The following is a 24294-nucleotide window of genomic DNA, read 5'->3' on the forward strand; positions in this document are numbered from 1 at the left end:
TGTTTTCTTTTCTTTAGTTCATCTGTAGTGATAATTTTATTTTTATAAAGAATTAATCAATTTAACAAATGTTTACTAAAGGCTTTCTATGCTCAAGTATTGCACCAAGCCCTGGAGATACAAAGCCCCCTGCTTCCCCTTCCTCCCTCCCTCCCTCCCTCCCTCCCTCCCTCCCTTCCTTCCTTCCTTCCTTCCTTCCTTCCTTCCTTCCTTCCACATATTCAGTATTTTGCTTAAGATGAATAAGTGTAGTCTTAGTTCTCAGAAGTCTTTCAATCTAGTTATCAACTCAAAAAAGTAAATGGAGAATTAAAGTACAAACAGACATGATAAGTGCTGTTTGCAAGTGCTAGGGGTTTGCACGGGATAGGAAGAGTGTGTGTGTCTGTGTGTGTGTGTTGGGGGTATCTATCTTAGCCTAGGGAGGGTCAGGAAAGCTTCCAGAGGAAATGACCCTGGAGCTGAGGTCCAAAGAAGTAAGATATTTTTGGGGTACAGGTTTTGGATGTGCCAAGCTGAGTGAACAGCTCATGCAAAGGTCCTGAGGCAAAAACCTTCTGATGTGTGGGGAGAATTACAAGTGGTTTGGAGCATGGTGTGCTGTGGAGCAGCCAGGGATGAGTCTGAAAATGTCCTCAGGGGTCAGTTCATAAAGAGCTTTGTGTAGGGGGCTAAGGAATCCTGCAAAGGGTGTGAAAATTTTATGTTGGAGATTGCCATAATTAGTTTTGCATTAAAAAGCTCTCTAGCCAGCTAGGATGCGGATTATGGACCTGCAAGGCAATGGGCAATCCTGCAGGGCTGGGGTCCTATTAGGAGGCAGTGGCAGTAATAGAGATATGAGCTAAGAAGAAGGGGTCCCTGCCTTCCAAAAACTCCCAGTCCAGGGCTCGGGAAAAATCACTGACCACAGTAAAGGGAGGGCAATATAAACAGAGGCAGGTGCACAGCACGATGGAACACTGATCATCCCTCGGGTCTGTATCATTTTAAGTTCCTTTTGTCTTTAGAATTCTGTAACTGCAGGCTACCCTTCTGTGGGGTTAGCTTCTCTGAGCCACTCTGCTCTGAGGCTAATATGAGGCATATAAAATAGGAACCATGTAAGAATGTTCACAGTAGCACTGTTCACAAGTGCCACATGTGGACAGTGCAAAACCAGAAAACAACCCAAACACCCGTCAATGGGAGAGTGAAGAAATAGACTCTTGTAGAGACACAATGGAATATTGTGTGCAGTCAGAGTGCATGAACTACAGCAGTGACACAAATCTATGGATGAATCTTAGACATACAAATTTAAGTGGAAGTCCCCAAAGATTATGAACAATGTGATACCCTCTTCATAAAGTAAAGAAATAACCAGAATTTTAAAATATGCTTTAAAGGAATATATAAAATAAATATATTAATAATTATTTATTGTATTAGCATATATTATTTTTATGATTATAATTTATCATATTAATAAAAATATACATATATATAAAGACTATAGAAAAAGGAAACAAGAGAAAGATAAACATGGGATTTATTACTCAGGTGGAGAAAAGCTTGAGAATGAAGAGAAGGACCGTGTGGTCAGGGTAAGTTATTGTCAAGGACCTAGAATTTGCCTTGGGTGGTAATTTGGAAGCTAATTACAGTATTCAAAGTAACTAGGTAAATAACTAAAGAAGAAATACAAGAAAGCCATGTATGAATCCTTGATGAGAAAGCGCCATGAACAGGAATATGATTTATCTGATCCAGTGCTCTGAGCTCAAAAAAGAGAAAAGAAAGAAAGGAAGCAGACAGGTAATGATAAGGGCGCACATACAGGACCTTGAGGGGTGGGGCTGGAGAGAAGGCCGGGAAACCAGCAGGTGGGAGGAGAGAAGGAAAGAACCTGAGAAGCACGTGGCCCGAGAACCCAGGAGGGAGTGTAGGGCAAGCTCGGGAGAAAGGGTCAAATTCCCATGTCCCGCCACTAGGATCTTGTCACTTGTTGGCATTATTGGTGAAATTGCTTCTGAAATCCTCTTGGAGAGAAACTGAGCCAGGTTGCCACACTATAATTCAAAGGGAGCCTTTGCCTAGGATCACAAAGGATCTGAGTCAGGTTTGAATTTTCCACTATTAACAAGAACTGGAGAGATATTACGCCCTTTTACAAAAAGTACATCCAACTGGAAATGGAGCCAGCTACCTCCCAGTTTTCCTGCTTCCCCCCCATCATGTCCCAGCAACCAAATCAGATTAATGTGCTGGCATACTCACAGTTTTATGATGTCTGGTCCAAATATGCCTACCACTAAATAGCAGGTGGTCTTCAAGAACAGTTTTTCTAAGAAAAATCAGGGGAAATAAATTACTTTTCATTATGATGAATTTAACACATGAGTTAATAATGATCTTTACTAGGAACTGAAGCTAAGTGCTTAATTTATTATTAATTCAAGCGATTAATTGTAAAGGTTTGGGAGGAATGTTACAGTTAATATATGCATGAAAATATCATTTCCATCTCAGGTTTATGTAAATGGCACTTTGTTTACTGTAGATGTTAAAGACCACTAATTTTTGATAAAAATACAGTTAAATTCTGGAGTCTCATTTTCTTTTGTACAGCAGGGAATGTCTGAAGGTTGGAAAGGGTCTCATTTGTTGATGATGACAGAAACAGGACTTGCTTTAAAGTAAATAATCTGAACTATTGCTTTGTTAAAAATATTCTTCTCTGATGTTCATTTGGGGAAAAAAGACTTTACTTTGGCTATTTAATTGTTGCTGTTGGTATTCCAGACATAAAAGGATACTAACTGTCACAGGTGTCTGCACTGCCATCTACACCAGAGAACACACACACACACATGCAAACCCATGGCCTAGAGAACCTCCTTCTCCTGCTTCCCCTGTTATGAAAATACAGGAAGGCTTTAAGGATTGGTCTGTTTGGACAAGGAAACCTGTTAAATCTCTGGTCCTGTTTCTCCAGTTTGTCAGCCGACTATGGAACCCTGGTAATTCTATGGAGGGCTTTTGCATGGTTAGGACGGATGGACTGTCCTGGGGACAGATGGGAAACCCTCCCTGAGAAAAATTTTTCTTGTCATATTTACCTCAAACTGGGCTACCAGTTGCTTGGAGAATAGGCACTATTCAGGATAAATATGGGAAAACTCTCTGGTACTTCAATTTTACTCAATGGTAAATAATGTAAATATTACTTTTATATTAAAATAGATAGTTTCATGGGACTTTTTTTTGCAATAAAGCATGAGACTTCAAACACATTATGCTTTTGAAGTAGGAACTTAAAACTAATCTTACATTACTATTGACCTTACAGAAATAAAAAGAACGATAAGGAAATACTATGACATCTGCATGGCAGCAAATGAAAGGCAAACTACCAAAACTGACTCAAGAATAAATATACAATCTTAATAGACATACAACAAGAGATTAAATTAGTAATCAAAAATGTCCCATAAAGAAAAGTCCAGGACCAGATAGCTTCACTGGTGAATTGTACCAAACGTTTTCAAAAATCATCTGAATAGATATTCTCCAAAGAAGTTATACAAATAGCCAATAAGCACATGAAACACATCAGCTGTTAAAGGAAATGTAAATAAAAACCACAGTGAGATACCACTTGATACCCACGATGATATGTGAGAATACAAATGACAGATAAGGGTTTCCCTGGGGGCGCAATGGTTGAGAATCCACCTGCCAATGCAGGGGACACGGGTTCAAGCTCTGGTCTGGGAAGATCCCACATGCCGTGGAGCAACTAAGCCTGTGAGCCACAACTACTGAGCCCGTGTGCCACAACTCCTGAAGCCCGCGTGCCTAGAGCCCGTGCTCTGCAACAAGAGAAGCCACTGCAATGAGAAGCCCGCGCACAACAACGAAGAGTAGCCCCCGCTCACCACAAGTAGAGAAAACTCATGTGCAGCAATGAAGACCCAACGCAGCCAAAAATAAATAAATAAAATAAATAAATTTATATTAAAAAAAGAGGTGGTTACTTTTATTTTTATAAAATGAAGGATAATAACAAGTATTGTTGAGGATGTGGAGAAATCAGAATCCTCATATTCTGCTGGTGGGTGTATAAAATGGTACAGCAACTTTGGTAAACAGTCTGACAGTTCCTCAAATGGTTAAATATTGAGTTGCTATGTGAGCCAATAAGCTGACTCCTAGGCCCAAAAGAATTCAATATTTATATACCCACACAAAAACTTATACATGAATGTTCATAGAGGAATTATATAAAATAGCAAAGAAGTGGAAATACCTCAACCCAAATGGCCATTAACTACTGAGTGGATGAACAGAATGGGCTATCTACACACAACAAAATATTATTCAACTATAAAGAGTAATGACTTTCTGATACATGCTACAACATGGATGAACTTAAATACATTATGCTAAGTGAAAGAAATGCATTTCTACGATTCCATTTACATGAAATGCCTAGAATAGGCAAATTCACAGAGGCATAAAGTCGATTAGTGGTCGCTTAGCGCTGGCGAGAATGGATGTTTGGGAGGTGACGGCTAAGGGGCATGGAGGTCCTTTTCAGTTTAATGAAAATGTTCTAAAATTAATGGTGTCGATGGATGCACAACTCTGTGAATATACTAAAAACCACTGAATTATACACTTTAAATGAGTGAATTGTATGGCATGTGAATTAAATATCAATGCAACTGTTATAAAATAAAAACAGCACCCCTTGGGTGTTCCTCCTTAGGGGTGTCAAAAAAGCTCTGATGTCCCAAGTCTCAGACACCAGGGTTTCAGCACCAGCTAGCTGGCTTCTGACCTTGGTCAGGTTGCTTCCCCTTCTGGGTTTCAGTTTCCTCATCTGAAAAATGTAGGAGTAGGATTCAGTTCAGTTCCCTTCACTGTCTTGGAAGCTTGGAGGATTATGTAACTGACATTCAAAATTACGTGAACTTGCAAAGTACTTTGGAAATGAGTTTCCAGTATCGTTAATGTAAAACTAGTTTAGCCGAGAGCAGAGCAATTTAAAAATCGACACCAGGGTGTTCTTTGATATACTTGCAGTGCTGCCTGAAAGGCAGAGAACATTTTTCTTTTTTCTGGTAAAATAAGAGGTATTTGCATGTGTGTGTGTGTATTTTTTATAGAACATTATTTTGCTCAAGTTGAAGTGAGTGGCAGCAATGTTCTCCTCACCCTCTGTGCAGGGCCATCTGAACAACCAGTTTTCTCAAACAGATTCTGTGATGGTTAAGAATGAGAGGCTCCTGCAGAGATGGCTAATGTGGGACAAGAGATGGGCCTCTGAGAGCTAAACTTTAGATCAACACAGAAGGGTGCAGAGCAGAGAGAGGCAAAGTCTCTAGAAAAAGCCAGACAGGGCCCAGTCAGCCATGATCAGATGGTAACCTGTTACTGCTACAACTGAAGAAAAGACTGGCACTAACATAGTGCTAGTAACCTATCTGATATAAAATGTATACAGTTAAACCTTGCCCGTGACCAGGAAGGTACAAGAGCATTTAATTTCTACAGAATCAAAAGGACTTGGAACAGCATAGGGGAAAAAAAAGTATGGCTATTCCCAAGGGCAAAGGAAGGTTAAAAAAGGAACGATAGGTGTATCCACATATGTGGGTGTAAATAAAATCTAGAACATCCCAAGCTGTAAGTCACTTTTATGTTTATCATCACTTCGTTTCTCATAAGAAACTTTTGAGGGGGTGGTTATTTTTACCCTCATTCTATGGGAAGGAACTTTGAGGTTTAGAGAGGTAAGGCTGCCCAAGAGCACTGTGGTTCAGTAAGAGATTAAAGTCTTCTACCCCAAAAGCCCAAACTATTTGTAGTATGCATTTCAACGTACTTAGGACATGTTATTTGATGCCTCATCTACCTCAGGTATGGCAGGTATACACTAACTACTCATTAGAAGTTTGCAGCACAGTGAGGTGAACTGACCACTGAGAGAGTTTTGTAGCTATGTGTTCTGGGCTGCATGTAGATTTTCAGAACCTACAGAATGTGAGGAGAGTTGCCTTCCTCATTTTAAGACGACATGAGTTTTTAGCTATCATACTCCACGGAGATAAGATTTCTGCACAGGTGACCCAGGAAACTGAAATTCTAGCAAGAATCTGAGGGCATATGAGTCTACTGACCCCTGGTGAGAATGATTCCATTAATCATTTTTCCATTAACAATTCTGAGATTCTTCCAAGGTGTTTACTAGTGAGAGCCAGAGGCAAATGCAGTGGGTGAAACTGAAGGTCAGAAATACTTTGCACAATTCAAAAAAATTGTCTTCCCAGGCATCAGAAAGGCCCGCATGATTTACTGAGTGATTATTCTCAAGAATGTTGCTTGCATGGTTTCTCTGCTAAGGTTACGTTTTATATACTTGTTTAGCTTTGGAGATAAAAGCAGTACTACTTAAAAATAATTTCTAAAATAATAACTGTTTGTTGCTGTGCACATTTTGGCTTTCCCTCTCTCCCATTCTCACCAGACAGAAGGCAATACTGGGTGCAGGCAGCCACTGTGGACCAGGCCTATTATGTTTTCTAGAAGGAGAAATATTTAGCTAAGGGCCAGACTATCTTTGTCACCCTATACCATTCACGTGACCATTCTGTGCACCCTTTCCTATCCACAAAATGGAAACAGTAACGCCAACCCTGCCCTTATGTCTGTCAGGTGAAAGAGCCTTTAATCCGAACTGGGTACTTTATTTCTATCTAGAGGTGAATATTAATTAATAAAATGAAAATAACTCCAAATAGCCTTATTCATCCTTTGAAATGCCTCCAATTAAAAGGTAACTCTCCACTGAAATACCAACTTTCCTTCCCTTGGCAAAGTGCTAGCCTCTCTTTTGCCAGCATCTGACTTTTCAACCTCTCACTTTACCTCAGCAGACTAAAATTTTCTGTTATGAGTCAAAAGGAGCCAAGGTGGAACCTTGAACACCAGCAATCTTGGTTCATGTTGTTTTGTATTTTGCTGGTACTTTGGGACAGGATCATCTGAGAAATAAGATTTTTACTCAGCCTTTCATCTTTGAACAACACAACTTTGCTTAAAAAGAGAAAATCAAACTCAAGGTAAAAATGGTGATATCTGTCAGTGTGGTCTATTACACAGAAATGACAAAAATCAAAACACGTCTTAATGACGATTAGGACTTTTTAATTTTTCTTCCTTTTTGTAAAATGGTAATAACATTCTTCTTTCTCTAATTCAGAGATGTGAAAATATAAAGCAAGGTTTATAATAGATTTTGAATGTCCAATAAAGATGGGGATGGGTAAATAAAATATGGGACGTTTATATGGTGAAGGACTATAGAGTAATTAAGAGGCTTGACCTAAGTCTATATATGTCTTGACACATATAGATCTCAAAAACATAATGGTGAGTGAAAAGCAGAAGTTGCAGAGTTGTATATACAGTAATCATTGATATAAAACTACAGTCCCCACAAGGGAGGATTCTGGAAAGATGATGGTGGAGGTAGCAGAGTTTGGGAATTTCACTGAATCTCTACAAAAAAAAAAAAAAAAATAGAGCTTCTAGATAGGAAAACCAAAACCCCATGGATGATACTTGCAACAAAACTAGATATCTCCACGAACCCCAGAATACAATTAAGGCAACGATAAAACACTCACAATCATGAGACTTAAGGGTTATCAACATCAGTGTGGGAGAAAGTAAAGGGAAGCCAAGGGATGAATAGCAGAATCTCCAAAATAGCCCACAGGTATTGATGACAAAGTGTGGTGGGCCAATGAAGAACATCCCCAGATTTATATTAAAATCAGCTGAAACTGGGAGGGGGTTTGCCCACTGCAGTAGCAGATGAGTGCAAAGGACTCAAGGTTATAAAGACTAAGGGGTTTGAGTGGTCAGGCATTTACAAATTCTAGAAAATGATCTACCAGACCTCCCTTCCAGGACAGGGTCCACACTGAGGGGAAACTAGTGGGTTTGGAATCAAAACTGAGTTGGATAGAAGCAAAGTAAAGAGAAAATCCAGGTAAAAGTGTGCAGAGGGACAGAACCAGAAAATTTCAAAATGCAAGCAGCCATGTGTTTCTTTACTAACTTTTTAACACTACACAAAAACAATGGAAGAAGGAGCTCTGTGCATGTGGAGAAGCTACCCTGAGCCACTTCTCTTTCTAAGAGTTTTTGAAAACTAATTTCACATAAAAATGAGCAACAGATATGTATCTAGGTCAACTCCCATACAAAGTTATTATAAGAAAAAAAAAAAGAATAAGGAACAGAATCACATCCTTACAGATAGCAAAAGCATGCCAGAAAATCATGCCAAAAAAAGGATTAAAACATAACAGTATTTTAAAATGAGTGAGAAGCATTAATAAAATGGTATAAGACATGAAAGAACAACAGAAATCAGAATTGGAAAAACTCAGGTATGGAAATAAAAGAACTCAGGGAAGAAAACAAGATTATAAAAGTAATGAAATCTAAATTAGAATGAACACAAGAGGAAGGGAATACAATAGCTGACGTTTTAAGAGAAATAGAATATGAAAAAGGGGAAAACTTTCAAGATAAAAAATAAATGAAGTGATAAAAAGTATTCATTCAAGAGATAGGCAAAATCGTGAATACAGGCAAAGAAGATTTAAAATATGGTTATTAGAAACCCAGACAAAGAAAACCAAATCAAGGAAACGGACCACATGCTAAAAACTTTCCTGAAATTATAAAAAATGTATTTGAAACCACATATTAGTTTCAAAATGAGAGAATAAGAGCACACTGCATGCCTAAGAATGTCAATATACAATAGCCACCACCAAGACATAGTCTAGTTAGATGACTAAATTTTATAGAAGAAAAAAAAATTCCTTTAAACTAGGCAAAGTGACTTATAAGAAAAAGAAAATTAGATTATCATTATACTTTTAAATAACATATTTAAGACACTTAGGGAAAGAAACTGTGCCAAGGTTTTTTTGGTTTGTTTTTTGGCCACACTCTGTGGCATGTGGGATCCTAGTTCCCCGACCAGGGATTGAACCCAAACCTCCTGCAATGGAAGTGTGGAGCCTTAACCACTGGACTGCCAGGGAAGTCCCTGCCAAGGATTCTTATATCCGGAAAAACAATGACTTTCTAATGTAAAGGACAAGCCAGCTTGTTATCAACGTGCAAGAATTCAGGGAATATTATTCTCATGAGTCCTTCCTGAGGAACGAACTTTAGACAGCACCTCGACTAGAGAGACATCTGCATAAGGGCTGGTGGTGAACATCAATCTTACAGTTGCTGATGGAACTAAAACTAAATGAAGATGAAAAGGAATGTGTATATTGTACGTAATGGCCATATACTCAAATAATGGAGAAATGAGGTTATCATATGTGTAAAGAAGGATAGGTAGGGCTTCCCTGGTGGTGCAGTGGTTGAGAGTCCGCCTGCCGATGCAGGGCGCATGGGTTCGTGCCCCGGTCCGGGAAGATCCCACGTGCCGCGGAGCGGCTGGGCCCGTGGGCCATGGCCGCTAGGCCTGCGCGTCTGGAGCCTGTGCTCCGCAACGGGAGAGGCCACAACACTGAGAGGACCGCGTACCGCAAACAAAAAAAAAGAAGGATAGGTAAATGAGTAATTATGAGATATTTTAATTCTATCAATCTCCCGGTCCTTGAGAGTTAGGACTTTGAGTGTGGAAAGAAGATACAGATATGATACAGAAGAAACTAAGAAAAAAAAAATCCTGCAGTCCTGAATTTGAAGTGTCAGAATGAACTCATATATTTTATATTAAAATAATATATGTAAATGTATATATGTATATTTTCTATCATTGTCAACAGAAGAAGTCTAGAAAGAATGACCAACTGAGTAGCAATGAGATTCCTATGCACCCAGATCATGGTCTTAATACTATTTCCCACTAAAAGAAACCAGAGCTTCTAAGAAATGACTGATTTCAAGCCTGGGGTTGGAAATGTACAAGACAGGCTGGAACAACTTGTCACACTAGTTCGTGAGGAAGCTACGAAGACTACTTAGACTTATGTCGAAAGGACCCAGGAGCCAACTTGAAGTTCCTACTGGTCAAAGATGAGAGAATTTGAGCTTTAGAGGGATAATAGTTGAAGTAGTCTGAAACTCATCAAATGTGTATAAATTCATGAGTTCATAATGATACTTTAAAGAAAACCAAGTGACTACTTTGGGATGATACTATAAAGGCAATGAGTTATTCGAAAACTGGCAAGTAAAACAAAAGAATCAAGCATTTATCCTGCCTTTCTTAGAATGAATAATAGTACCATTAGGAACTGTGGGGAAAAACATCCCTAAGCTATGATGATGATGAGGGAAACTGTCTCTAATATATTTCAACTACTAAAGGAAATATAATTGATAGATTAGAATAGCACCATTTTGCAACCTCCAATGAACTGATAGACCTAGTCATAGAGCATCAACAGCTGCTAATATCACAAAAATAGAAAAGAGAAAACCACTTATGATGGCCTCCTGTTGAAAGAAAACACCATCACTTATAGCCTTGCCAAAGAAATCAAACTGGAGTCTCATCAAGCCTCTGGATCTAGCTGCCAATTTTCAGGAAATACAGAGCACAGAGAAACACATTCAATCATACCACAGGGACGCCATCAGCAAAATGCAGAAACTCTACACAACAGATTCCACAGCTAAATTACAAGGAAAAGGAAGGGATGGAAAGGAAACTGGTAGATTAAAATCGACTTAAAAGACACATCAAAAATTTAAAAACTGGGCAAGACTATGGTGTCTGGAGATACGCAGTTGGGTGATAAAGCTATAAAGCAATACGAGGAAATGATTATAGTAATCTTCAGGATGTTGTCTTTTTAGGGGGGAGGAGGAATTTATGATGGGTTGGGGCATGTGGATGGGACTTTTGGAGCAGCTACCTATCTGTTCTTTCCTGACCTGTGCTATGTTTACAAGGGTGTTCACCTTTCAATAACTGATAAAGCTCTACATTTATTTTGTGTTTTTTTAATTTGTTTCCTTTTATCAAGAAAAGGTTAAAAAATTATCCACAACAATACTACACATAGTCTATGGATTCATACAAGTGAATGTAAAAGTATAAAATTTGCCAAACCCAATGCCCATCAAGTTCCTATGAGTGGTTCCATCTAGGGAGGTGGTAGGAAAATGTAACTGGGAGTGGGGGAGGCCAAAGGGCATTTCAAGTGTATTCGTTACCTTCTAATTCTGTGGAAATATGTCAAAATCTTAGCAATGGTCAAACTGGGACATTGCGAACACATGTATTTGTGTATTATCCTCTCCCAGTCTTTATTTTTGAATTCTAAAAAAATGAGCTTATGAGTATACATTGAGACTGCATGCAATAAATTTTCTGAAAATGTTTTGATGCCATTGACACAACGTCTGTTAAATCAAATATAAAATCGTCATGAGTCCAACTACCTTACTTAAAAATAATAATGTAGGCATCTTTGAAGAATTAGTTCCTTAACATTAAGTGAATGAAAATTTGACTCTCAAAGAAGTTTATTCATTGTGATTGTACACCTAACAGTATTCTATAAGAGAAATAGCGTCAATATTTTCTTTCTGCTGAGAGTGTAAAAAACTACACAATTTGTTTAAACCACCAATCATTTCCTTCTTTTGCAAGATGTGTAAAGGCTTTTATAGAAATCCAGTTCAAATCAATGGAATGTCCCCAGATTATTTTCCCATTTGGAGTTTTAAGATCCATTGTCCCCTCAGCCTAAATAAAGCTCTGTGTTAGAAAGGAGGTGCTTGCATCTGAGAATGTGTGTGTGCTTAAATTAACATAAATCATTGAAAATTATTCATTATTCATAATTTTGACCTTCTCGGTACTTAAGGCCATGATCACCAGGTGGGCAAATCATTATAAATGTGACACATAAAACAACAATCGGCCATTCTACATCTTACTCCCTAAATGTCCACAACAATCTCATTCTGCCATGAAAGAAAATGAATGTCAGGGGAAAAAAATTGCCTCAAGTATTTTTTTGTGTCTTCCTTTTAATTTCTATGAGTTCCATAAGAATATCAACTCACAGAAATAACACAATCAGATTCTCCTCTGTGAGCACATGTAGGGTATCAACTCACTCGTGATGGCTCATGAATGAAAAAGAAACGCAGACCCACAGCCAAGTGAGCCTTTCTGTATTTACCAGGCAAGTAGCTGCACAGTCTCTCCATTGAGGTCTGGACCGTTGAGTTGTGAACTTGAGCAAGCTGTTCAATCACAGACACCACCAGCACACACCCTGCAAGGGAGCAGAAATCAGCCACGTCACATGGAAAGCTGTGCCAGAGGGCTGGAGGAAAGAAAGGGGATATACGTGTGTCCTTAAAAACACAAACCTTTCTAAAACAGAGAACTTTTCTTTGCCATGCTTTTTATAATCAACCATGTATGTGAATGCACTGAGTTGTAGTGAAATATGAAGTGTGGTAAGAAGATTGTGTATTTGGGGGTCAGAAAGACTGGTTACCAGCTTACCTTTGTCACTTGTAAGCTATGTGGCTTCGGGGAAGTAATTGAATCTTGCCTTATTTCCATTCCCTTTTGATCACTATCTCCTGTAAATGGGGAGATAGTGCACGGAAGACATTTACAGGAGATGGTGCATGGAAGACAGCCACCACTGAGGAGAAGCTCAGTGGACAGTGGCTCCTTTCCTGTCCCCTCTCCTTCCCTTCTGCAGGACAGCTTCACTGTGAGTAAGATCATTCTCACCCTACACATTCTCAGCCCGTGACCTACGGTCAGATTTTTAATTGTAGAAAAGCAGCGGAAATTGCCCAACATTTGGAGTCAGAAGACCTGGGATTGAGTCTTGCCCTTGAATCCTGGATTTACCACCCATCCTTTCTAAGCCTTGTTTTCCTCACTGCAAAGTAAATAAGTTTCCCAAAGGGCTGCTGTGATGATTAAATGAAATAAAAGTGCAAGTGAAGGTGCCTTTGAAATCATACACTATTGTAAAATATTATTTTACCTCCCAGCTATAAAGCACTCTGCTTGAAAGCATGTACCAATATGATAAGTGTCTAGAAGGAACCTTGGATTAAATTAGGAATATATTCCTTAAGCTACCTTGATGTATGATAAGTGTGAAGGCTCAGAACTGCTAGGCTAATACCCCTAGAAGTTTCTATCACCAACCTTGATCTCCTAAACTGCTAGGGAAGCCCAAACCTCCTTTGTCCAAAGGGAGGGGACTCTTCTATACGCAAGAGGTTGGCTGGTCAAACATAAGTAAGCCTGAGAAGAAATTGTTAGGCTTCATTTGGATAGGAGGAGTAGCACTTATTGGCAGAGGTTGGTTTCCAAGGAGGCAAAAGAAGGATTACATCCAAAGTAAAGAAGTTCCAGGGTGCCTGGCCCAGAAGTAAGCTCACTGCTATCCACCTGCTCAAGGAGCTGGGGACCCAAGTTCACATGCAGTGTCATTAAAGCCAAATTCCCACTAGGAATCCTTGAGGGAAAGTGGCTGATAACAGATGTGAATATTACAATTGGGCATTTCTTTAAACCTCCCATAAAATGAGAGATTGGCAACAAAAAGGGAGAGATTTCCACCTTTCTAGACACTGCAACACCTGAGCAGGCTCTGGCCTCATTTGTTCTGTACCCTCCGGTAAAGCTGGGCAAAGCTGGGCTCACCAAATCTGTGATAACCATAGTCTTACTGCTCTGGGAGCACCCACTTCTGGGACATTTATCAACGTCAGTTACCAAGGTTGATTGGATGTGCTTTTAGCCTAATCCATGCATTGAGGGTTTTATTACATTGCAATGAATTCAGTAGCTGATACTTATTAGCACTTTACAGCCTAAAAAGCATTTTCATATCTATTTTGTTTTATTTTAAAAATAACTTTTCAAAAAAGATAGATGCAATGCAATCTCATTGCAGAAAAATTTTAAGATACACAACAATGTAAAAAAGATAAACATCACTTAAATCACCCAGAGATAAACCAATTTCACTTTTATTTTAAATATATAAAATATGTTTAATATATGGGCATATTTTCAACATTTATAATGCACTATTACACCTTGATTTATGTCCCTGCTAATCACCTGCTAAGTTAGGTGGAGCGAAATACATTTTAATAACTGCAATTGAAAATAATTATAAGTAATTATACTGCAATGTGACAAGAGGATGCAATGTGGTATAGTTGAAAAGGGAGAAGCTTTGGAATAAAAAATAAACTTTTTTTTTTAAACAAGGTTCAAATACTGGATCAGTCACTTAAAATGGTGTAACTCTGAACAAGTTACCTACCCTTCTGGAGCCTCTTTTTAAGAATTTAGAGTGAGAGCATAAGTTCCTTGAGGGCAGGAATGGGGTCTTAGTATCTCTAACTTTGAGTGCCTGACATAAGAGCCTGGTTTGGAGGAAGGATATAAGAGATGTTGCTGACTTGAAGCCAACTGACTGGAGAACCAACCGAGGGACACTTCAGTTGTCACTTGCTGGGGACCTCCATGGGAAACGGTTAATGGATGCAACTGAATTTGTGTTCTGGCTCGGTCATCCCACTGACGACATTGCTTACTGTTTGTTCCATCTCATTACAGGAAAAGGCTCCACTTTTCATCCTGGTGTGAAACAACCAGCACCCTCTCTTAAGTCAACCAGCAGATTCTATAGCAAATGGTCATGGTGTGTAGCTCAGGATCAAAGAAGAACGCGGTGGAGATTGGGTTGAGACCTCGAATAGCAATCACTTCATACGGAGTCTCATCAATGAGCTGCAGCATCTGGCACCCAGAATGGACTTGAAACACAGGTATGTATTTATCTTCATCCTTGGAGTGGAAGGATGAATGCAAAGAGAATTGTGCTGCTTGAGACCAACCTGCTCCTTTGTACTTACAGACGTGGGCTTTTCTTTCACTCAGAGCAATCCCAACAAGGACTCATGACTTTTGTGACTCCTTAGCACTGCTGGCTAAAAGTGGAGATCATTAGATAAATAAGAAGGAACAAGAAAAAGTCAGCTGTCTCTGAAGATTGGGTGGATCTTGCCACCATCGCCACTCTGCCTAGTGAAGAGTTATTATGATCAAAAGGACCCTGCAGAAAAGCAGGCAATGGGGCTTGAAATATGTAAACGTCCATGTTGGGCTCAGCTTTGATCTGAGTCCTGCTCACCTGGACATCCCTGCCCATTTCCAGCGAGCTCAACTCCCATTGGATTGTGAATTTAGGGTCTGCAGTGAGGTGCGTCCTGAATCCTTTAGCAGCAAGAATGGAGAAATTGACTTTGCTATAGTTTCTAATAAGAGCTTTTACTGTCTTGACAGGCTAAAAAAATGTTTTTCCTTGGAGAAATGCATGTGCAGAGTAATTCCTCCCCTTATAGACTATTCTCTGGCTGCTAATAAAAGGCCTGGGTCTGCTAAAGCAAGTTTGTCCAAGCAACTGTTCATTTAGGAAGTGATGAGAGTGGGTGAGAAATACGTATTTTGCTCAGTGGTCACTATCTGAAATTTCAGATAGTGAAATTATGGAAATGGAAATATGGAGATATGGAAAATCTCTTCTCACCTGGCAACTGAAAATAATGAGTATAATAGAAACAGACACCCCTGGTATTGTAGGAAAAGAAGCAAATAGGCCAGAATAAAAACACCTGCCACCGCAATCAGCTTCTAGACACACATCTCAGGTAGACTGCAGACTGTACCACGGAATCCTTTTGAAATGAAACAGAACTCTTGAAACTCTAATTATAATCATATCTGTGCTGGCTGGAAATTCAGCCAACTGCCGAGAGCAGTCTAGTAGATTTCTCATTTGTCTGAAGCCTACACTTCATTGAGAAGCCTTGAAAGCACCTGGCAGTTGTCAGAACCAGGATCGGCGTGACTACACTCCATTTTTGACCCTGAGTCAGGGCATAAATAATTCATCACATGGCTAGAATGTTCTCTGCAGATTTCAAAGGGTTTTGCATACATTATCATCTCATTCAAACTTCTGAACAACTCACAGATGCAGGAATTACTGTTCTTATTATTGTATAGACCAGCAATCGGAGGCTCAGAGAGCTTAGATGCCTTGCCAATTATGGAGCTAGTGAGCAGGGGAGCTGGGACTGGAACACAGTGTGTGTTGAGTCCAGGCACCATGCTGAGCTATGAGTACACGCAGAGAACAAACAGATATGATTCCTGCCCTCTCAGAGATCATACTCTATTAGGGAAAAGTGATTGTAAACATGTAAGCACGCATGCAATTATAAATAATTTTAGGTACTATGAAGAAAAGGAACAAGGTGAAGTAACAGAGGGCAACAAGGACGAGGTGGTATGAACATTAACTAGAGCTGATAGAGAGAGAAGCCTTCTCTGAAGAACACACACAAAAACGGCTCATATAATGGAAAGGAGCAAGCAGGGTGAGCAGCCAGGCAGGCTTTGTAGGTAGGAGGAACTGGTGCCTACCTCACGGCAATGAGACTGGGAAAACCTGACATTAGGAGATGCGATGCAGGCACAGGTGGAGGTCAAGTCTGTGGGTTTTGTAGATGGCAAAAGAGGTAGGGATTCAACCTGAGAGGAATGGGAAACGATGAATGGGCTTTGTGGAGAGGGCTGCTACTATGTGATCTGTGTCTTTAAAATATCATGCTGGCTGTCATGAGGAGGAAGGATCTTGGGGGCGGAGAGATGAAAAAGGAGGCTATTTTGGTCCTGGAGAGAGGTGATCGCTGATTGGATAGAGTAATGAGTGGCAGTGGGGATGGAGGAAAATGGGCAAATCTGGAATCTGTTATGGAGGCTGACCCGATTGGATTTATTAATAAATTGAGGAGAAATGTGAGAATCAAGGATGACTCTTGTTTCTGGTTTGGGCCCTAGAGAAGCGTGGAGCACAGGTTTTAGAGTCACACCGCACCTGGATTTGGGCCCCTGCACCCCTGTTGGACCAGCATGACATTGTCAAGTGCATTCCTCACCTGATCCCTCTCTCCCCACCCAATGCCCCTCCGCAATCACCTAAATTCTGTTCTCAGATTTCGCTAATCGGGTGGGAGCAGAGGATATAGTTTTATATGTTGTAATTCTAATCAACAACTTTTATCCCAGATCTTTCTCATGTTGGTGAAGAGAAAAGGAAATAAGAAAGAAAGGTAGGAAAACAATCACCCAAAATGATCCTACAGCCAGCTTTGTTTCCCTAAGATATTAGTTATCAAGCCAGAGATGGCAGCACACAGCCCAGGTATGAACACTGAAACTTCACTTTTTCTTCTGAATCCTACTCTCAGTCTGGACATAGATAGGGAGAGTGGGTAGGAGAAGAAAAGAGAGTGGAAGGGAGGAAAGAGAAGGGAGAAGTTATGGTACAGCAGAGACCGAAGAATTTGTGGTTCAGAAAGACCTGGATTCAAATCTTGCTTCTATTACTTATGAGCTGTTGTATTTGGCAGGATGGTTAAACTCTCTGAACCCAGATTTTGGCACCCACAGAATAGAAAAATAAAGCCCTCTTGTGTGGTACATTAAAAATGGCCACAGACTTTTTATACTTCCTCCCAGGAAGAGGTGATATCTATTTTCCAGGCTTTGAATCTGGCCTTGTGACCTCGCTTTGATCAGTAGAATATAGAAGTGAGAGCATGTCAGGTCCAAACCTAGACCTCAAGAGGCCTTGCATCTTCCCTTTTGCCCTTTTAGACCTCCTCACTAAGCTGAGGGCAAGTGGAGACGGAGCAGCCTCAGGCAAAAAGGTCAGAGTCTGTTCTTCCTGAAGTTCAAGCAGTTTTTCAAGAATAAACCTTCCTCAATTCATTGTGTGCCATTGGTTGATTTTTAGTGTCCTGAAATGGTTGCTTGTGACGGTCTTTCCAGTTTTATGCTTGGTCTTAGATGGACTTTGTCCAGGGAAAGATTCAGGTGGGGACTCTGTCCTCTACACTAACATTGAAAAACGACTACTATATGAGAGAAAGGGTATGGTAGTGGAGTAATTTGTTTTCCTTTCCAAATTCTGAGTGTGAAGGCCAGGAGAAAAATCTTGAATATCAAGCCCCTTTCCCTCAAAAACAAAATAAAACAAAAAACGCTTCAACCCACAGCTTACTCTTCATCTATGAACTTCTACTATATAGTCGTGCCTATTTGGTGAATCACTTTGGGACCACGTCACATCAATTCTCTTTTGCAATACTATCTGGTGTTTAGTTTGAAGACTTTTTCTTTTTGAAGCATTTCTATGAGTGGTAGGCAGAATGATAAGATTACTGTCTCCTGCCGTAGAGGCCTTACTTAATCCCCTCCCCTGAGTGAGGGCAGAACCTGTGAATGTGATTGGATATCACTTCTGTGATTGTGTCTACGATAAGAGAGATTTTGCGTATGTAATTAAGGACCCTAGTTAGTTTACTTTGAGTTACTCAAGGTTATCCTGGGTGGACCCAACATAATCAGATGAGCCCTTTAAATGTAGAGAGCTTGCTCCAGCAGTTCTTAAACAAGAAAGAAATAGCTACGTTATTAACTTCCTTTGCAAAGGGGCAGCCTCTCAGAGCTGAGAGTGATCCTGGCTGACAGCTCGCAAGCACATGGGACCTCAGCCCTGCAAATCCAAGAACCTGAATTCTGCCAACCACTACTGAACTTGCGAGAGAACCTGAGTCTCACATCACACGCAGCCCCATGTGACATCTCGATTACAGCCTTGTAAAACTCTGAGCAGAGAACCGGGTTATATTATGTCCAGACTTCTCATGTGCAGAAACCGTGAGATGATAAATTTGTGTTGTTTTAAACTGATGAATGTGTGGCAAGTTATTACACAGCAATAGAAAGCTAATACACTATGAAATCTTTTTTCATAAGTGAATCTTCCCTTAAGACATCCAAGATTTGAGAATTTGTATTTGCATAAGATGTAGATTCCCATGTAATTATTCAGTTTACTCAGGCCTCTTTTCCTTATGATAGGTTTAAATGCAGGACTTCCATAGCTCATTTTCAATATTTTTTTCCTGATTTCCAAAAGAATACATTATCACAACCCCTTTGGGTACTTAGTATGTCCCAAGCACAGTTCTAAGTCCTTCATGTGTGTTTACTCATTAGCCCTCCACACCACCCAAGGATGCAGGCCCCATGTAATCTCATCTCACAGATGGGGGACACAAGGTACAGAGGGTGAAACTGTGCCCTTAATGTCACATATGTACAGAGTGGCAGAGCCAGGATTCCAATCCAGGCAGTCTGACCCCAGAGCTTAAGCTCTTTTGCTCTTAACCACCATGTCTTACTATTGTTTTTGCAAGCTCATCTAGAAAATGTGGAAAATTCAGAAATGCACTGAAAAGAGATTACAAATCATTTGTAACCTCGTCACTCATAGATAACCATACACCAACTATTGGCATTTTGCTGTTCATCCTATCTGGGAAGACAGCTATATAAGTAGAGAGATAGGCACATTATATATAATTTTATGGGGATTTTACTCTGCTTAATGCTTTGTAACATTCTTTTTTTCCCCTCTTTCTCATAGTACATTTAAACTATGATCTAGTTTACTGCCCACCCCTTCCCTCCAAAAAAGAAAATTTTCACTTTCTCCTTAAGGAAAAGCATACTGCCCACTTGGATTCTTCTGGTTTTGCTCACTTTGGGACCTTTCACAGAGTTGTGGACCTCTCTCTAGAGTGCCTTTGTGGTCCTTCTCTTCAGGGTTATGCCCCAGAACAATCCAAGAAAAAAAGAAAAAAAGGCAAAGGTGAGTTTAGTGAAAATTGAGATGATCAGAAACCTACCATCTGTGCCAAGGTTGGGATTAAATTCTGTGATAATCTAAAAACAAAAGTAGGGGATTAAGAAGAGGGCAAGTGTGAAGGGTGGGGGACAAAGTGCAGAGGGCTGCAGCTGCAGCTGGGAACCAGCAGGCATCTGGCTACACCTGAAGGGTCTGCAGGGCCCACGAGGGTGGAGGTGAGCAGCTTGTCAGCAGGGAGTGACCGTGGATTCTGTTAAGAACAGCCCATGAGCTGCACCAGCCGTGACACTTCACTGTGGGAGTTCTGAGGGCCGAGAACCGTGTCAGGGTGATACAAAAGACCTCCCCAAGGACTGAGAGCAACCCTCAGAGAGGGGAAAAAGAAGAGAGCCCTGAATTATCCAGAGGAGACTAAATTTAAACACATGAGTGGAAAGATGAAATGTTTGCTGCCCTCAGCAGCAATGGTGGTGGCTTATGAACTAGTGTTCAGATATAGAGAAATAGAGAAAATGAAACTTCTGTACATGTAAATTGTGATCATAAATTTTCAATCTCTGCTGGCTCTGTCTAAATCTTTCCTATTTTTGTCAGCGACATTGTCATTTTACCATTCATGCTGGTTGAAAGCTTAGGATCACGTCTTCCCCTTTATCTTTCAAACTATAAAGTCATCTCTGACCACTGTGTGTGTGATGTGGTTCGGGGGGGAGGAGGTTTTATTGGACTCTGAAGGCATTTTATATATTTAACCAAACATGAATGAGGGGAAAAAAAAATTTTTTAAGCGCTTTAAAAAGATTCCTTGAAAAAAAAAAAAAACCAAAATTCAGTGAATTAATTTAAATGTCAATGACTTAGAAACATAAGGATTACTTTGCCCCTAAATCAGCCATGTAAAGAAAATAATGTTTTGCAAAAGTGAACATGGCTTATTATTGATTTCATAACATTTGAAAAGTGGCAGAAAGAGGCCCTGGCTGTTCCAGCACAGTAGAATCAGAGTTTACTTAGTGATCAAATGAACGTACAGTTCAGTGCAAAGGAATTATGGTAAATTGGGAAAGAGGCCACTGGGGCTTTGCATAGCTTAGTTCTGATTTTGGAATATGTTCAAGGCCATGCCCTCCAGATCTGCTGGTTGGTTCCCCACTGCAAAGGTTCCTCTTGGTACAGGAGCTGGGGTTGTTTGTTTATGATGGGGATGTTGGCTCAATCACTCAATAACTTCTACCGTGGCTCCTTGTGGAGTATCTCTCGAGTCACAAGAGTTCCCACTTCTGTGAGAGCTGTCCCCTCCCTCCGTGACCCTGGCAGCCACATCTGCACTGGGAGCTCTCCTCACTCTCCCCTGCCTCTTGTTCAGTGAGCTAAAAGACTTAGCCCAGATTCTCTGTGCCAGGATGTTAGATGACAGCCAGAAGAAGAGTCCATCTCTGTGTGGGTTGACCTCTTACGTGCAAACTCTGGACTATGGGAGCCAATGAGTTGGAAGTCATGTAGTCCTGCTTTTCATTTGAAAGTTGTTGGGATTAACAGAAGTCCAAATGACAATTCCTCCTCTTCTCCCAGCCCCTCTATGAGGCTCTTCCTCTTACCGCTAGCTGCGAGTAAGCTTACTTCGCTGCTTCCTAAGACACTTCCACATTTGGCCAGTGCCTAAGAGCACCCCCAGGTCCCCTTTCAGGAGACACCCCAATCGCCACAGCTGCTGGGCGTGCTGGTGCTAAAAGTGCACACTCGACCCACAAGATCATGGTATGACAAAATGGTTATTTTAAATTTTGTTATGCAATAATAGATAGCCAGAACAACCGCATCCTAGAATCCCCTCAACACCTCCTTCTAATTCTCTATGCCTCAGTGGGAATGGGGCAGGGAAGGGAACGAGTATCTCATGTCTACTTTATAGGGGTGGAGGGCCAAGTATCTCAGATGATGCAACCACCCTAGAAACAGAACTGATTCCACTTAAGCCTTTCTCAAGTGCATTTCCACTTGACAAGTTTTAGGTGTTTGTTTTGAGAAAATAGAAGGTGGTAAATAATTATCTGGTGGAACCAAACAGTGGTGGGGATAACCTCCCAGGCATGGCTCCAATGGGGCCACAGACCTCTGCTTCCAGGCCTGTGGAGAAGAGATTCACGGGGAATCCAGGTCTTAAGGTTTTAATTTAAAAGAAGACCTTGAAACCAGAGATGTGCTCCTTAACATGTATAAAGACTGGAAATCATGGTTTTTCAGGAAATAGGACTAATTCAGATATTCTTCTGTACTCTCTCCAGAAATAATTCATATGTATCATAATCTGTATCCAAACTTTTCATTTGTAAGAGACGGCCACCATACTTACCCCTCGAGTTCTTCTTCTGGCTTCTTAAACCAGGATTTTATTTTGAGATCTGCTCATTGAATAATTACTACTCAGACTTCTGAGTATCCTTGGCTCCATGGACTGACCCATTGAAAGCCCTTGGCCCTGTTCAGGAATCTCCAGGTATAACATGAATATCAAAGGTCTTACCCTACTTTTACTCCTCTCCAAAAAAACAAACAAAAAAAAACACCCTCCCCCCCAAAAAACGAAAAACAAAACACCAAACAACAACAACTACTTTGAAGTAAAATACTTCAATAAAAGATAAGTGAAAGCCATATCTCAGTCAAAGTTCAATGTTTCCAGGTGACTGTCCTTTTATTGCCATCTCTGGACTCACTGAGAGAAGGAAGAAAACTAAGATTGTTGAATCCTTACTGTGTGCAAATACCATACATTTACATGCATGATCTCAATTCTCACATCGCCATGAAGTGCGTATAATAAGCCTCGTTTCATCCATAAGAACACAGAGGTATGGAAGTGTTAAGTTGCTCAAAGTTTCAGACTGTAAGGGACAGAACAGAGGGGGAGGAGGTGGCAGCAATTCAAAGGTCAAAGTCCATCCTCCTTCTACTGTGTAATGCTGCCTACTGTCCCGAAAGCAGGTAAGAATTTCAGGCTTTTATAGTTGCCCATCCAGGGGGAAAAAATTCCAATCACCAATGAGGTGGAAGACTTTTAATTCAAACTAGCAACTATATAGCATCTTCTATACACACATATGTGCATGTAGTGTGAACACTTACTCTAAGAAGCAAAATTTTTCTACGCTGGTAAGGTTATTGGTGTCTTACTTGGAATCTTATAGCTATGGATGCCATTAAATAGATGATTTACTATGCAAGTCAAGGATTTGACCCCATGATATCCACATTAAAAATAGAATATTTACGTACCTATACAGACTTTGGAGCGTCTGGTGCTGGGCTGGTGGTCATAGGCTGGAGAGGCCAAGGTGTGAAGGGTCAGGAGAAAGAACAGAGGAGTGGCCATAAGGATTTTCCAGGGTGGCTTCATCTCGGAGCTACTGCACCAGAAGACACCAGCCTGGGGACAGAAGCGGACAACTAAGGGATGCTGAAGTTGAGGCCGAATCGATCAGTCTCTCTCCCCTTCTCTTTCGTTTTCTGACACACACACACACCACACTCACATACACACTTTTCACTATGACAGAGCCCTGAGAGAGAGCCACACTGGCCTGGGTGTGGGAAGAGCTGGAGTCGCTTGCACACCGTTCTTCTAAGCTACAAACTGCAAGACAAGGAAAAACCCAGGTGCAGCTGAGGCAGCAACAAGCGCTTCTGCACTTGCTGGCTGCAGTCCGCGGCTGTGAACCCCAGGAAACTCGAGGCTTGCTGGAATCGTCCCGCAGCCTCGTTAGGCGGCCCTTCCTCTTTTGTTCTTGCAAAACAAAACTGCATTAAAAGTAAAACCAAAGAAGAAAGCCTCAACCACAAAAACAGCAGCCTTTAGCAATTTGATCAGCAGTTGTTCACAGGCTGTAGAAATTATAATCCGTTGTATTCAGAAGTTTAGTTTTGCTCTAAACAGTTTTATATGGTGAGGTTGGGCTCCTTATTTTGTTCTTAAAGAATATTCTGGTCAAGTAGTTATTTTCCTCTGGAGAAGTTGGATTATTCCTTGAAGGGTCAAGTTTTCCCAAGGCCATTCATTGGTGTTCAGAAAATGAACAGTGAGACAGTAAAGGGGCAGTCAAAATGGCTGGATTTTCAATCTAATAAGAAAAAAGATGAGCTGAAATTAACCAATTCATATTTACTTGACTGTGCACAATGCATCTCTTTCCTCCAGAATTTCAAAGTCTGTTTACATCCCTCACCTGTGAAAGATTTGTTCATTTTTAAGACTGATTTTCTATTTTGAGGATGAGAATTGAATGCTATTTTTCCAAGAAGAAAACAAACAAACAAACAAACTGAAAACTAAACCAGATCATAGATAGAGAAAAGACATATAATCTAAATGCTTTGTCCTAAAATAGGATACAGCAAAGTCACAAGCCATTCTCCGATGAGATAAGGGGAGTGGGGCAAAGGGCCGCAATCTAGGTAAGCCTGCGGGATCATG

The 24294-nt window shown here is 40.5% G+C and overlaps 1 protein-coding gene across 1 annotated transcript in view; it reads right to left on the bottom strand.

Annotated features, from left to right (window-relative positions):
* AOAH (acyloxyacyl hydrolase) overlaps nucleotides 1-23252 on the bottom strand; it is a 170942-nt gene extending 147690 nt beyond the window's left edge. The window contains exons 1-3 of the mRNA XM_060019946.1: nucleotides 23100-23252; nucleotides 12231-12326; nucleotides 2260-2326 (exon numbers count right to left, since the gene is read on the bottom strand). Coding sequence (XP_059875929.1) covers nucleotides 2260-2326; nucleotides 12231-12326; nucleotides 23100-23220 — 284 coding nt within the window. The 5' untranslated portion in view covers nucleotides 23221-23252. The remainder of the gene's footprint in view (nucleotides 1-2259; nucleotides 2327-12230; nucleotides 12327-23099) is intronic.
* Between the last annotated feature and the right edge of the window lie 1042 nt (nucleotides 23253-24294).

This window comes from Delphinus delphis, chromosome 9 (genome assembly GCF_949987515.2).
Source record: "Delphinus delphis chromosome 9, mDelDel1.2, whole genome shotgun sequence".
Lineage (NCBI taxonomy): Eukaryota > Metazoa > Chordata > Mammalia > Artiodactyla > Delphinidae > Delphinus > Delphinus delphis.